The 14,951-nt window shown below is 48.1% G+C and overlaps 1 protein-coding gene across 3 annotated transcripts in view; it reads right to left on the reverse strand.

Moving 5' to 3' along the window:
• Nucleotides 1-8,495: 8,495 nt before the first annotated feature.
• The window catches only part of KCNK10 (potassium two pore domain channel subfamily K member 10), a 133,368-nt gene continuing 126,912 nt past the window's right edge, over nucleotides 8,496-14,951 (reverse strand). For all 3 annotated transcript variants that reach the window (XM_058739938.1, XM_058739936.1, XM_058739937.1), the window contains exon 7: nucleotides 8,496-14,577. In XM_058739938.1, coding sequence (XP_058595921.1) covers nucleotides 13,957-14,577 — 621 coding nt within the window. In that variant the 3' untranslated portion in view covers nucleotides 8,496-13,956. The remainder of the gene's footprint in view (nucleotides 14,578-14,951) is intronic.

Raw genomic sequence — 14,951 nt, forward strand, 5'->3', positions numbered from 1 at the left:
TACCGCCCGTGGCTCTTGATGCAATTCTCACCCTTGGCTACACCCCGCCCCCCCCAACCACCGCCCGTGTGAGGGAGGGTCTCCCTGGGGAGTTTTGCTGCATTCAGAACAACTGGACTAAGATGACTCCTAGGGAAGAGTTTGGGAGTGAAGGGGGCGACAGTCTGGATGCAGGAAGACATCCTAGCAGGTGGGGCTGGCAGCAGCAGCTGCCCTCCAGATGCCGGCTCTGCGTGGAGCCTCCCGGCGGGCGAGCAGAGCAGACAGAAACTGGCTGCTCGGCGGCAGAGAAAGCAGAAGACAGGAAGAGGCAAACCGCTTCTTGTCCCCACTGTCTATGCCTGGCCCGGACGGTTTGCCTGGCGTACAAGGACCCAGGGTACGGGGCTGCTGGGCATGCAATGCAGCCCTGGCGAGGTTGAGAAGGGGGGTGCAGCTTCTGTGTACCGCAGGGCAGTCCGAGGCCACGTCCCTGCTTGTCACAGCCCCGCCTGAAGAAGGGTGCAGGCTCTACTTGAGTCTGGAGTCCCGTCCCCTCTCTTGACCATTTCTCGGCATCATACCACCACCACCCACCCTCCCAGACCCCATGAGGCCAATGGGATGCAACTTTTCAACAAGCAAAACTGTATGCTTTTGCAGAGCTCAGAAACTGAACTCCAAAGCACACAAATGCTAGTCATATCCCCCCCAACCGAAGGTTCCCCCAATACCAGCCCTCTTGGCCTCCTAAAGCCAGAGGGAAGTGGGCTCTTCTGATGTGAAATGATGTCTAAATGCAAGACGCATTTTTGAATGGAATCATACATGACTTCAAAGGGCCCATGTGAAGGGGCGCCTGGGTGGCGCAGTCGGTTAAGCGTCCGACTTCAGCCAGGTCACGATCTCGCGGTCCGTGAGTTCGAGCCCCGCGTCAGGCTCTGGGCTGATGGCTCGGAGCCTGGAGCCTGTTTCCCATTCTGTGTCTCCCTCTCTCTCTGCCCCTCCCCCCTTCATGCTCTGTCTCTCTCTGTCCCAAAAATAAATTAAAAAAAAACGTTGGAAAAAAAAAAATTTTTTTCAAAGGGCCCATGTGAAACATGGGAAGTGCATAGATGCAAAAGCATCACCTGCAGCCAAACCCTCCCAAACTGCAGGAGGAAATTCTTGCCGAAGGCCACTTACCTGGCACACTGGAGGCGAATCACGGACCTTGGACCGACTGTGGGAGTCGGGAGAACGGGGCAGGAGGGAGACAGGGAGGAATGGCCAGTCACCTCCATTTTCTCTCTCCGGGAGCCACATCTGGTGAAGAGAAACCATCCAGGATGAGGACAGCAGGTGTGGCCTAGGGGAAGGATTCCACATGTCCCTGTAACAATTAAGCCCACCCGAGTCCCTCCAACAGACCACCGTCCTTGGCTTCTTCAAACAGGATGGGACTCGGGGAACAAGAAAGGGAGACAGAAAAAGAGGAAGGTGAAGCCACTACCTTGTCTTTTCCATGGCACACTTGCCCCTGGACAGCCTGACATGTTTTCTGATAGATAAGCAGAGAACTTTCTGACTTTTCCTACTGATGTTACTGACAGCCGGTAACCAGAGCTCCGACTTATCTTCTCACCTGAGCTGGATGGGGCTGGGGGCTAGGGAGTGCTGTTGACATTCAGGTACAGTCATTACAAGGCATCGCTGTTGCTTGAGTCTGGCCAAAACCAGTGCTTTCGCTGAGACCACAGGATAAGGGGGGCTTTGGAGAGGGCCTCAATGGCAGATGGTTGCTCCTTTGTAACGGAAGGGGAGGAAGAGTCCCCTACCTCTGGGAGTTGGTATCCTGCCTTAAGAAACTCATCCAAGTGACTCTGGAGAGAGGGGAGTTTTGCGGGCCTACCTGGTGCCATTGAGGACAAAGCAGTGGCATCTGCTGGAGCCCCTCCCCCCTCTACTCTGGTGTGGTTTTCACGTTGGGATTAGAAGCCTCATGGCAGAGAAGCGCCAGTGAGAAGAATGTGGCATCTGGAGCTGAGCACACGTTTATTTTCTGTCCCTGCCTTTTGACCCTCTGGCTGGTGCTGGCAGTGGGTGTGACCTTAAGGGCATCCCTCAAGTTGTCTGGCCCCTCAGGCACCCACTTAGCCAATGTGATTTGCACCTTTATTGTGGTAAACAAGGGAGACTCTCCAGCTTAACCTTCTGGATGGGTCTGAAAAGCCAGTTACTGTTGAAACGCTCTTCAGTTTGAGAGTTAAAACATAAATAGGAGGAAAATAAATTTGAAAGGGGGAAACGTACTCTCTGAAGACAAGGACTTGTCAAATACTGTTGTAGAATTTTCCCTCTGAATCAATTATGTTCTTCTGTACAGATAACAGCATAGGGTAAGAGGAATAGAAATATTTACTGTTAAATATTGAGTACATAATTATTTAACTAATTAGCAATAGAATCATTAATTATAGGTGCATGTGCCTGGCGCATAGTTACGGGCTTCGTATACGGTAGACCGGATGTATTCTCACCCAAAAAATTCTAACCTCTTTTTTTTTTTTTTAATCTTCTTATGTAAAAGGCCACCTCTTGCTTTGTTCTAATGGTCTTTGGGACATCTTCTGGGTCTTGCCAGAAAGGCCCAGAAGCCTTAGCTTAAAGATACAGAAATGGGGGAGACCCCCACCACTGTTAAGCACTGAACATTGTTTTTGTTGAACAGAGATTCACATTGTACACTTTCCGGCTCCCTTTATCTGCTGATTCTCTGAAATAAACTTCCCCCCAGGAAGGAACATGAGACAGAAGACCAGCTCTGTACCTTCAATAATGTTCACCTCCCCTTGTCCAGATGGGAGCTGTTTGTGCAGAGGTCCAGAACCTGGCCTATGGCTAGGGCTTGGCAAATAGTTTAGTGCAGCTGGCCCCCTCCTCCCTCGCGCTGCCTTGAGATGCACCTAGTTGAAGCTCAGCCTTTTCAGCGTGTGGCCTTTTCAGTGTGTGGCCTGATCCCCGGAGAGTCAAGAGACCTTCTACACTCATTTTCAGCCTTCGATGGATGCATTGTGTTGTATTAGTTGGCTGGGCCCTGGGAAGAGCCGGTCTTGGGAGACCTCTTCCTCTGTCCCAGCAACCTCTTCTTCCTCTTGTGGAGCAGGCACAGGGGCAGCCTCAGAGAGCCAGGGAGAAGAAATAGGTCTCTTGGAGCCTGCCCGCATCTCCATGCAAGGCGCCTACTTCCTCCTGGAAGGCTCTCCCTAGTCCCTTCAATTCAGATCCCTTCCAGTCCTTTCTATGACCTCAGCCCACCTCTTCTTGTTTTCGACGGTTGCTGGATCACTTTTCTGAAACCTTTAGCCTGCTCGGGCCAGCCCTCCCCAAATCTGAGGCTAGCTTTAGCTTCCTGACGGGCCTCTGTGCCTCACACAAGTCAGGTAATCTATGTGGGGCCCCTCCCCTTATCTTCTATACTCATTGCCCACTGGTTTTGGCTCATCTGCCCCACCCCACACCAGAACACACGATATATTGCCCTTGGGGGATGTTAGAGCCCCCTCCCCTCCCCCCCCCCCACCCTCGCAGAGAAGCAGACCCTGTGGCCCCACCTGCCGGCTAGGCAGCCATCTTCTCTGGAGAGATTATTTTGCCTTTTAGCTTCTGGTAGACACTTTTGCCTGTATCCCCTACCTTTTCTCCTTTACCAGTTCTCATTGTTCTGTCAGCATCACTAAGGATTCAGACTTTCGGGAAAATTAAAGGCCAGGGAAATATTAGGCTATTTCTGCTTCCTTTCCAGTCACATCCTTCTCTTGCTTGAATTGGGGTGGAGGGTGGGGATGCACAGAGGGCAGACTGACGAAAGGAAAAAGAACTCGAGAGAGTAGAACACTTTTGTGCAGGATAATCATCCAGCCCCACTCCTAATATGCAGTCAGCTTCTAGGAGTCAGCTCATCTTTCTTCTAGGAGCTCCTAAGAGGACTGGAGAGGGCAAGAGAGAGGGAAGGGGGAGGCGGGCCCCTCCCAGCCATGCACATATGCCTATTTTCCAGGATGAGTCCTTCTTCACCTTGGCCAGAAATTGATCCTGGACCCCAGATCCCACAGTGCTGAGCTAGTAAAGGGAGAGAGCCCAAGAAGCGGGCATAGAATGTGCTTCTGGACATCCAGGGGGTAGCCAGGCCTGGGTGCATGTGCAGTCCAGTCCTGTGGCTAATTGGATCTCTCTCCCCACAGGAGCCCCTCACTTCTGCCACCAACCACCGTCCTCTCTGCCCGAGGGAGGAGGCAAACTCTGCTGGGCCCCACCTTGCTACTGCTGAGGCTGGAAGGAAATAACAAGTAGGAGATCAGCCGAAGGCATTCCTGGTCTCTAGTTACAAGAAGCTACCTCCCCACCCCTTCCTCAAAAAGAGACTGTCCAGTCTAGATGCGCAGTATTTCTAGAACAGGGATCATCCACAAATCAGGGAGAAAACTTGATCTGTTCTTGCCTAAGAAATAAGACAGTGCAGGTTCAAACCAAGAAGAATCATTTAGGACAGAAAAACAGTTCAGGTCTGCAAGAAACAGTGGCGCTCTTTATTTTCTGTAAATTTCCCTTTCAAGACCCACCCTACTGGGAATGTGGGAAGTCCTACAGTGGTTGCTGGTTTGGGCTAGGATCCTGGGGCCCAGCACCTTCCCCCAGGGCCCCTGGCCTTCTGTCAGGGCTGCCCAAGGGCTCCTCTACTGAGGCTCATCATGCTGTCTGTCCTTTCTCTCCAGGAGGCTGCATGCAGGCCCCCTCTGGGGAGACCCCAGAGTCTGTCCCCAACCTAAGGGAGTCTCCTCTTACTCAGGGAAGATACTTGCCCATCCGTGTGCTCCAATCTCCTCTGCTTCCTGTCACCTGAAATCCTCCTGTGGACCTGGCTTTTGAATCAAAGCAGCAGGAATATTCTTGCCATTATATTCCTCCCTGGAGGAAATGAAGCCAGAACCTAGGATCTGCTTGACAAAAGGCAAGAAGGAGGGAAAACACAGAGAAGGAAGAGGAACTCATATACTGCATGGGATTGAGTCACACGTGGCTATCAGAAGGAGTTATAATTCCTGTTGTAATTGGTGACTAATAGAGCTAATCTTCTGTTCATCTTTTAATTTTGGCTTAACGTTGTGATTTCTTGAGTCATTTTAAAGCATCCCTCCCCCGCCCCCCGCCCCTTAACAGAAAATGTCTTATAACAAAGTAATCCCAAGCGAGGATTTATCTGTGGTATCCTCAGACAGACGGGTCAGTCTTAAATATTACCCAGAAGTATGCTTTGGAGCCACTCACACACTCCTGCTCCCTAACTGGTCCTACTACACCTTCTTTAAGATGCTGCCTCTTACAGAAAGCCCTATTTGATTGCCATGGTGCTCACTGATCCTCATGCCTTCTGAATTCCTAGCCCCCTTGTGAGAACTCCTTGTGCTTTTGAACAGAATCACATACCGCCCTATTTTTATTCTTCCTCCAACCAAAGGGCAGGATTTTAGCATCCCAGAGCACATTACACAGGGCTGCCTCACTGCACATGTGACATTCTTGTGGGCAGGAACCTTGCCATCCCTTGCCACTGTCCCAGGATCTCATACAGAGTAGGTTAAATGGTTGGTTGGATGGATGGATGGATGGTGCAGTCTTAACTAGCTACCATCACTGTTACCTGTGTCTCTCTTTATTCCCCTCAACAATCATTCGGTGGAGAAATTGTTTCAGGCTTCTATTCATTTTTGGAAATAATGGAACAGCCTATTCTCTTCTTTCTTTTTTTTTTAATTTTTTAATGTTTATTTTTGAGAGAGAGACAGAATGTGAGCAGGGGAGGGGCAGAGAGAGAGGGCTCCAGGCTCCGAGCTGTCAACACAGAGTCCGATGCGGGGCTTGAACCCACGAACAGTGAGATCATGACCTGAGCCGAAGTCGACGCATAACCGACTGAGTCACCCAGGCGCCCCTACTTCTCTTCTTTTTATGGAATCAGAACAATGTTCTTTTGAGGCATGGGTTAATGTTCTACATAAAATATTAAAATGTACATCCATCAATTACGTTAGTGTTATGTGTATTTCTGTTTCTTACATTTATAACTAATAGTGTTGGTTCCAGAATGATAGAGTTCTCTAAGGCTCTTCTTTTCAAAACAAGTTTATATCTTACAAAGTCTTACAGTTGTTCTTTGCCTCAGGTATTTGCAAATAACTCAGAAGAACCATTGTCGTAGGCAGTTTGTAGATAGCGTAGTTTACTATGTTGGAAAATATTCTAATATTGTCATGTTCCAAGTGAGGAAAAAATCCTTATTTATCTTAAATGATTCCAAGCAATAATTAATGACCTTTAAAATGCATTTAGTAAACATGACTCTTTCCAATAGATTGTGTGACATTTTGTATATATACATTTTTTAGTTTTAGATTCTTATATTTTTAAATTTGTTTCTTTTTTAAATTTTTTTAACGTTTATTATTGAGAAACAGAGCGAGACAGAGCATGAGCAGGGGAGGGGCAGAGAGAAAGGGAGACACAGAATCTGAAGCAGGCTCCAGGCTCCAAGCTGTCAGCACAGAGCCCGACGCGGGGCTCAAACTCACAGACCGTGAGATCATGACCTGAGCCGAAGTCGGACGCTTAACCGACTGAGCCACCCAGGAGCCCGTTTTTCAATTTATTTCTAAGAACAAGTCATTAAAATTTTGAAATATTTCCCGCAAAGGCAGGATGGATGTTGAGCTGTGTGCCACCTCAAATTCACACAGCCAGGTGTACCCTAGCATTTTAAAACCACAGTAGTTTTGTGTTAAGGTTGTTTACACCACTCTGGTGCCTGTGATTGATGTAAGGTCATAGACGTGACCAGGTAAAAGTTGTCATTGGAGTCAGTGTTCTGTATCCAGAAATCTTCCAAGATATTTTCCATTTGTCTGGACAGCTACCCTGTTCTTTTGAATCCATCCAGGCTCCTCTTAAGTTCACCCCAGATTTGGGCTCTCTTCATCTGTTCCTACTCTCCACAGAGGCCCTTTACACAACACCCATGGTTTGGGGTTTGCTATTCAACCAAAAAAATGTCTTTTTTTTTTTTTTTTTTGGATAAAATCCAACCACGTTCTGTGCACTGTGCCAGGCCCATGGAAACAATGAGCGAAAAAGATGTCCCTTCATGAGCTCTGGATACAGGGAAGGTGGACAAGGGGATCATTGGAAGGCCATCAATTCCGGTCCCAGAGGGGCAGAGAGATTTCTAGAAAACTGACTACAGCATGGTGGCCAAGAAATTGAGTAACCGTGAGATGCCTCTAGGGTTCTTAGGGCTAACTGGAGAGGAATTTGAGGGGTCGGATCCCCACAAAGCAGCTGCGCAGGACCAGAGAAATATTGTTTTGTGGCTGTTTCTAAGATCCATTCCTATGAGGCACAGCAGGAAGCCCTTTCCAATTATATCTGGGTACTTTGGGGTTTTCTAAGAAACATATGTCCATTTACCAGAATTTTGGAAAACTCTTTAACCGTCAACAAAAGGCATCACACTGCCTTGCCTCTGTCCTCTGAGTGACTAATGCTACTCAGTTCTAAATGCATGCCCTCCTGAAGGAATGTGTTAAAATGGAGAGTAATGTCTTAGTATTGTTCTGGAAACAGTTCTGACCTCATGATCCCATGAAAGAATCTTGAGGACCTACGAGGGTCACTGGACCATATTTTGAAAACTACTAACCTTGGCTATAGTCTTAAAGTGGACTCTGAGAATGTATCTGGGTTGATAGGGAAGTAACTCTGTGATAAAGAGAGCTGCCTTGGGCACAGGAGTCAGGGGTGGTGACCCATTTGCCATACGTTTGACATCCCCACAAAGCATAATCCCTTATTTCCTAAATTCATAGACATTAAAACTGTATCTGTAGTAATGACATTGGTCTTAAAACAAATATTCCATCAGCATACATCTAAATGAGAGCTATCCTTCAGAGTAGTCATTTTAGAGTCTAGTTATTTCAACAACCATCACGGTAAATTTTAGAGTTCGTTGTAAAATACAGACCCAACTCATTACTTTGTAGGTAAACTGGGTTTTGACCAAGATGATACTTTAGGAGTGGTATAAATTGCTTATTTTAGGAGTCTTGGCTCCAAAAGACTTCTAAGTCATGAAAAAATTAAATCTGCCTTGAAGGATGCAAATGCGCTATCAATAAAGGCATTAAAATCACTTCACCAATAATTTTGAGTGTCTCTGTTTGTATCAGGCACAGTGCTCAGCGCTGGAAATGAAAGACCTAATTCCTGCCCTGAGGAGCTTATCATCTGCGTCAAACTGTGGTCTCCTCCTCCAGCAAGACAGTGGGTTTCCTTCCATAGGCTCTGGCCTGATGCGTGCCGGTAAGAGGGTGCTCCGCCAGGCAAGAAGCCATTCCCTAAAAGACCTGAGTGTAGCTCCCGACCCAGCCGCTGTGAACCGTGCTTGGCCCCACAAAAGAAAGGAAAACAGGAGAGACATTGGATTGGATCTTCCAGAAGGTCTTTGTTGCAATTTTCTGCATCATTGGAAAAAAAATTACATCATCATCAAATAAAGACAATAGCAGCACAGCTTATTGAAATGTTACAAGCAAATTTGCTTTTGTACTTTTCCTAAGAACATTACGAAATTCCCTCCTCCCCCCACCCCGCATTTTCAGTAAAATGCCTTTATTTTTTTTTTAAAGCACCATGAAATCCTACAGAGAGAAAAATAGGTAAAACACCTCCACACAAGGGTTTTCATCATCACTGGGTCCCCTGCCTGTGAGTCTGGGACGGGAGAGGCTGGAGGCTGGTATGTGGGTTAGTTTGCATGTCACTTCTAGGTACCACTGCACCTTCCCCCTTCAAGCTCGGCACCCTGATGGCAAAGGAGAGGTTTTCCAGTTGCCCTCCGCAGCACAGGTCTGCTGTTTTGATGGAGCAGAGTCCTCTCAAGGGCTTTTTTTTTTTTTTTAATGCACAGGGAACTATGAGAGATTTTTCACTTAAGAACCAAGAACAGAAGGTAGATTTCAAATCTTAGGCACCTGTGAAAATGATAATCACTTTCAGTAAAATCAGAGACACTTCTTATTTCTCCTCAATGCCACTGCGCTGACGTCATGTGGCCTAGGGACTGCCACAGGAGGACTGAAGTTTACATGGACTGCGGGCAAGTTGGTGAAGAAAAACACAGGTGGTTTATCGCGCAAAGACAGAGTGCAGGGCTTTGTTTATAAGCCATGTCCTCAACATGCTATCCCAAAGTTTCCATATGCAGAATATAGCATCGACAATGCCAAATTGAAGTCACCTTTGTTTCAGAGAGTCCCCATTTTTATTTTTTAAGACCATTGCTAACTAGCTCTTACACTAACTATACTGATGAAAGTTCTCTCTGCTGACACAGCCACCGTCTTTGCACATAGGTGCATCATCACAGAAACAATAACCTCCACTTGAAACATCAGCGGGATACGGAAAGCAAAGACAAGAAATGCAATACTGGTTTCTTCCTCATTTTTTTTTAGAGAGTCTCTGCACGTTTGTTTTATTTTCTTATGCCTTTCCTATGGTTCAGAAACCATGGTATACATTGGATGGTCTCCATTCTTACCCAATCCAATGAGTATAAATCTGCCTCACCCAAATTCTGGCTACATTCTCACTAATCCCCAAAACCAAGCACACAAATAGATGAGCGGCATTGACTCAGCCAGGAAGTCCTCCTCTCGGAGGGAGGAAGGAGGTGGTTTGCTAATGTCTAGTGCAATTAGGACTTTCAACATGGAATGGTCCCCCATAGAACCCAAGGCAGCCATTTCCAGTGTGTGTGTGTGTGTGTGTGTGTGTGTGTGAGAGAGAGAGAGAGAGAGAGAGACCTGTGTATAGTATATGAATTCATGAAGTAATCAAATCAAGGGGAACTTTTACTACATTTGACTGCAAATAGCAACAGCTTAAAATTCTTTAAATAATCTTAACGCCATGCAAAAAATGTCCGCATCGCCTGAGCCCTCCGGGTGACAGCCTGCTGTAAGGGAGGATAGAGTGAGCCTACACAGGGCATGATTCTAATTTGGACACCAGGCTCCCAAATACATCTGGTCTCCATCAATTACCCAGAAAACAAATCCCAAAGGGCAGGAGACTAAGCTCTTCTCTTAGCCTAAGATGAAGGGGCCCATTAGTCGGTATTTACAAACCCAGCTAATATGGTTCTTAATAAATTTAACAAACTCGTGGACCAGGGGATGCTTGGTCAGAATGCTGCAGAACTAAAAGGGACCTCGATGATTTTGTGTGTTCAATTCCCTCGATGTGCTGATGAGGTAACAAAGTTGGATGCGCAAGGACTCAGTTGCCCACCATCACAGGCTGGGACAGGGGAGTGCAGACCAAGAGTCCCAGTCACCCCACCTGTAGGCCAGGAACACCCCTACCTACACACACATTAGGGCCCTACCCCCAAAAGCGCTAAGTTCTTAGAGTTTGCTATTGGGTGAGGAGTTGGTATGGAGCTCTAGTCTCCAAACCGTCCCTCAGCTGTCACCAGTAAACCTCCAGATCTGTCAGGGAAGAAAAAATTGGTACCCAGTTACCAGGTGAAGTGAAAGTCACCACCCACTGAAGATACGGAACATGTGTTCTTCCCGTGTGCAAAATTGAGGCATTTATTCCAGGTTTATGTGGGCAGGGGGTGGGGCGCAGGCTGGAAGGGCAGGGCTGTGCTGACGTGTGTTTAGAATGTGTAGCAGTCTTGCTACATGCTGTTTGGCCCCATCTTACAAGGGTGACATTCAAACAGCTTCACAACAACTAGCCTCCCCCCAGATCTTAGCTTGTACACACTAAGCAGAGTCCAAGCTCTTATTCCCTCTCAGCATCTCCTTTGGAGAGTATGTTATAGTTTGTCCAACACTGCATATTTAATGGATCAATCTCCACAGAGGGAGGGCTCTTCTTTGATTATATTCCTTGGGGCTTTGTGCCCCCTCCCCCCCGTACTCAGGGAACAGGTTATTTTGGAGATTTTCCCACTCTCAGCCAAGGGCTGTTTTGGATCCCTCTGTATTTACTGTGATTTGACTCGTTTGGGGAAGCACACACCAACACCTGTTCCATTTGGTAGAATGTGCAGCTTAGTTTAGCGCTTTGAATTGTTTTATTCCTGCTGTATTCGGAGTTCCTGCAAACTAAGCAAGTAAAGTGCAAAAGAGTGCTTTCAAAGGGCAGTTTTAACAGTACAGAAAGTGTGCCGCATACAGCCTTCCCAAAACCCAAACCAAAATAATGTTTACGTAACTGCAGGGGTAACCCGCGAGGTCATGTTTACGCAAAGACCTTGTGCCCTCTTGGTAACAGAGATCTTCTCCCCACCTCTGTGTGCCGTGTCCATGAAACTAGAAAGACACACACGCACACACACACACACACACACACACACACATACACACAAGAATGCATAACATGGACGCTATAGCAAAGTCAAAAGCAGACCTCGGTCAGATGGCCTTTGAATTCCAGCTCTATCACCTTCTTGCTGTGTGCCATTGGGTAAATTACTTAGCTTCCCTGAGCTCCCGTGTCCTCATCTGTATAGTGGGTTTATAACCACTTCTAGTACAGTGTTCCTGTGAGGTTTCAGCGAGCATTTAACGCCCATAAAGTGCCTAAATCTAGTGCCCGGCCCACGGAAACCACTGGATACATGACAGGGAAGCCTCTTCGCCAGCTTTGTCTGTAGGGTCTAGAATGTTTAACACATTACTGTAAAGAAGGTGAGAAGTAATACAGGGTGGATCGATAGCTAGTTTAATCAGGAAGGTTTTAACTTGTTGGAATAAGAAAGTCCCAGTTATCCACCAATGAAAACACGTTTTGCAGGCTTGAAGGACTCTCCCAGTAAGAGCCAACGCCCACACCTGCATAAGCGTCGTTTCCTGCGTCTCTTAATGTGTGGATGCAGGATGTCACCAGTGAGCCACAGCTCCAGCCAAGTGGAGGCACTAAACCAAATCTACCGTTGGAAAGGAAGGGCCTCATGAAAGTGACTCTTCTTTGGCTCCTTCCCAAAGGAAATGCCAGAACTTTAACTGGAGCCCAAAATTTGGGGCAGGGGAAAGGGGAGCTACATGTGGTCCAGGCATTTTGGGGAGACGGGCAGGAAGAGGTCTGCCCTGGTACCAGTGGTCAAGGATGTGGCGGATATAATTCTCCCCAGAAGTCAGAAAGCATTAGATGGTTTCGGGAAGTCTCCACTAGTCCTGTGATCTCTTGATTAAATCCACTCTGTGTGTGAATTGTGTGAAACCCCCAACAGGCGGCGCTGAGCCTGGGAGGACCACAACCTGCAACCTCCTGGGTTTGCAAGTCCAAAGGCTTCAGAGTGTGGTCCACGTAGCTACGTGTGAATGGCCAGCCAGTTATGCAAAAGGCTAAGGATGGTGAGCCTAGCACATATTTTGCCCTTTCTGATTAAAAAAAAAAAAAAATCATCAATTCAGAATCTTCTCAAAACCTATGACTAGCCACTCCCCCACTTTCCTTCACAATTTTAACCTCATGGAACAATCAGAATTATCAGGTGTTGCTATTGTTTGCCTTGAAACGATCGATCACACTGGGGTTCCAACTTTCGTGAGTAGCAGGTGTGGGCTAAAGAAACGAGCAAGGAAAAGAAGTGATGCTTTCAAAATAAGGAACACCCAAACATAAAAGTGGAATGTTGTAAATATTTCTTTTAAGCATTATTTGTAAATGGCATTAATGGCACTTAAGCTGCAGGCAATTTTAAAACAATTCAATCTTCGTGTACAAGAGTTGTTGGGGGAATCTTTCTTTCGTTTGGAGATAGCAGGACTGGACCTCGTCACTATGTCTACCTTAAGACACCCAAAGGGACAAAAAGCCCTGAGATGGAATGATGCCATGGTCCTCCTTGGTATGTCTCAGACATGCAGGATGTCTATTTTTATAAAAAAAATTAGGATCAGCTAGACAGAACAGCAAGCCACTGGCATCATGCAAGGCAATTGTTTTGGTATTTCTTCCCCCTCTTATCAAAACGACTTATAACCGAAGTTCCACTAGAAAAGTGAACGTGAACGTTTCAGAACCAGTTTATTTTCACCACTGCACCCACTGAGGAAAATGCATGATGTTGTGCCCGTAACCATGCAGCAAATGAGGCCGAGTGTCCGCCGATGCTCGCGGGTTCACTTTTTTCATCGTTCGTCGAAAAGACAAAGTTCAGTAGGCTTCTGTCGTTGGTTAAGGTGGTATTCCACAGTGTGATGCATTTGTGATTTTTTTTCTCTTTTGTAATGAGGAAAGCAATTGCACCTTTGAATACGTGTGCTCTGATCTGTTGCCAACAAATTCCACGTGCTCTCAGGTCCCACAGACGCTCATTTGGAGCCTAGAAAGAGTAGGTGCGCCCTGAAGGGTTTGTATCAAAACTCAAGCTCGGAGCAACATGCCAAAATGCCAACTCAGACCCTCCCTGCAGGTACTCGTTCACCCCCCATCTGGTCCCCTTCTGTGTGTGCACGTATCTCTAACGGTAGGTTCGGAAAATGAGACTCCACTTAGGAGACACATCTGTTCCTTTCAGAAGGCTGGTCTAAGGAATAGCTGCCCTTTTCTACATGCTGGGGCCGGGGTGGCACCACACAGGGGTGCAAGCACCGTCCCAGACACGCCCTTAACATTTGCGGCCACGACCTCCTGCGTGTGCGAACACTCCCCCAGTGTCCTGCGGCCGCCGCCAGAAGTGCAGTCCTTGTTCTTTGACTCCTTTCGGCAGAGCGATCTTTCTCATCTCAGTCGTTTATGGCACAGTGAAATATATTCTTCGATGCTATGTAATTTCGGACTAACGAGAAGTCTGTTTAAGGCACGTGTCTCAGGGTGAATATAAAAAACACGACGCTTGGTCAAGTCCAAGGTCCTCAGCATTTAGTTTCTGTCTTCAAGTAATGCGTTGTTCTCGAGTTCCTGGTCTCTGGTGTCCGTGGGGACCAGCCCGTTCTCCATCCCGGCCTGCTGCTGGATGCACTCAGTCAGCATGGCCGTGCTGGAGTGGTCCGAGTTGCACATCTTCTCCGTCTCCTCCTCCTTCTTCTCTTCGTCCAGGGAGTAATTCCGGAAGGTCTTGTAGATTTTGTGGACGTCCTCGGGCAAGGTCTTTTTGAGGTCCTTGTTTTTCCTCTTGGTGAGCTTGGAGGTGGACCCGAACTTGTTGATGATGTTGTCTTCCGAGGCGCCCTGCCCGTGTTTGTTGAGCTGCTCCGACCCCTTCAGGCGCAGGTTGTTGGGCCGGTTGTTGATGCTCTCCTGGGATGAGGCCTTGAAGCGGCCCGTGTCCAGGGCGGCGAAGACGGAGCGCTTCTCGGGGGACAGCATGTCCAGCGAGTGGGCCCTCTGGTCCAGGCCCAGGCGCCGGCGCTCCATGCTGCGGATGGTGGCCGCCCGCTGCAGCTTGTCGTGGATCTCCACGCTGAGCCGCCGCCGTGTCTCCCGGAACTCGGCCGTCACGTTGGCCTTCCACTCGGCCGCGTGGGCCTTGATTTCACCGACCTGGCCGGGAGACAGAAAAGCGACAGGATGAGAAAGTCCTCTCTCCGCCTGCCTCGAGCCCCCACCCGCCCCCAGCGCCCACAGCCCTTGGATGTCCTGATGGGAAGGCTGGCTCAAGGGAGGCCGGGAGATGGGGGAGCACAGGCCCAGGGGGAGGGAGGGGGGGATCAGGGAGTTACACTTGCTAGAGAAGCCGCCGGCAGGAGCCTGAGATGTGGAGGCGGTGACTGAACGGGAGGCAGAGCTCTCTGCGGGAGAGATCACTGTTGGGAGGTAGACAGGCTTGGGTTCCTGTTATGCACCCACCCCTTTGTTAGTTGTATGGCCTCATCCCTCCAACATAAGTGGGGTAATCATGTCTAGCTCACGGAGCT

Source organism: Neofelis nebulosa, chromosome 7 (assembly GCF_028018385.1).
Source record: "Neofelis nebulosa isolate mNeoNeb1 chromosome 7, mNeoNeb1.pri, whole genome shotgun sequence".
NCBI classification, from domain to species: Eukaryota; Metazoa; Chordata; class Mammalia; order Carnivora; family Felidae; genus Neofelis; species Neofelis nebulosa.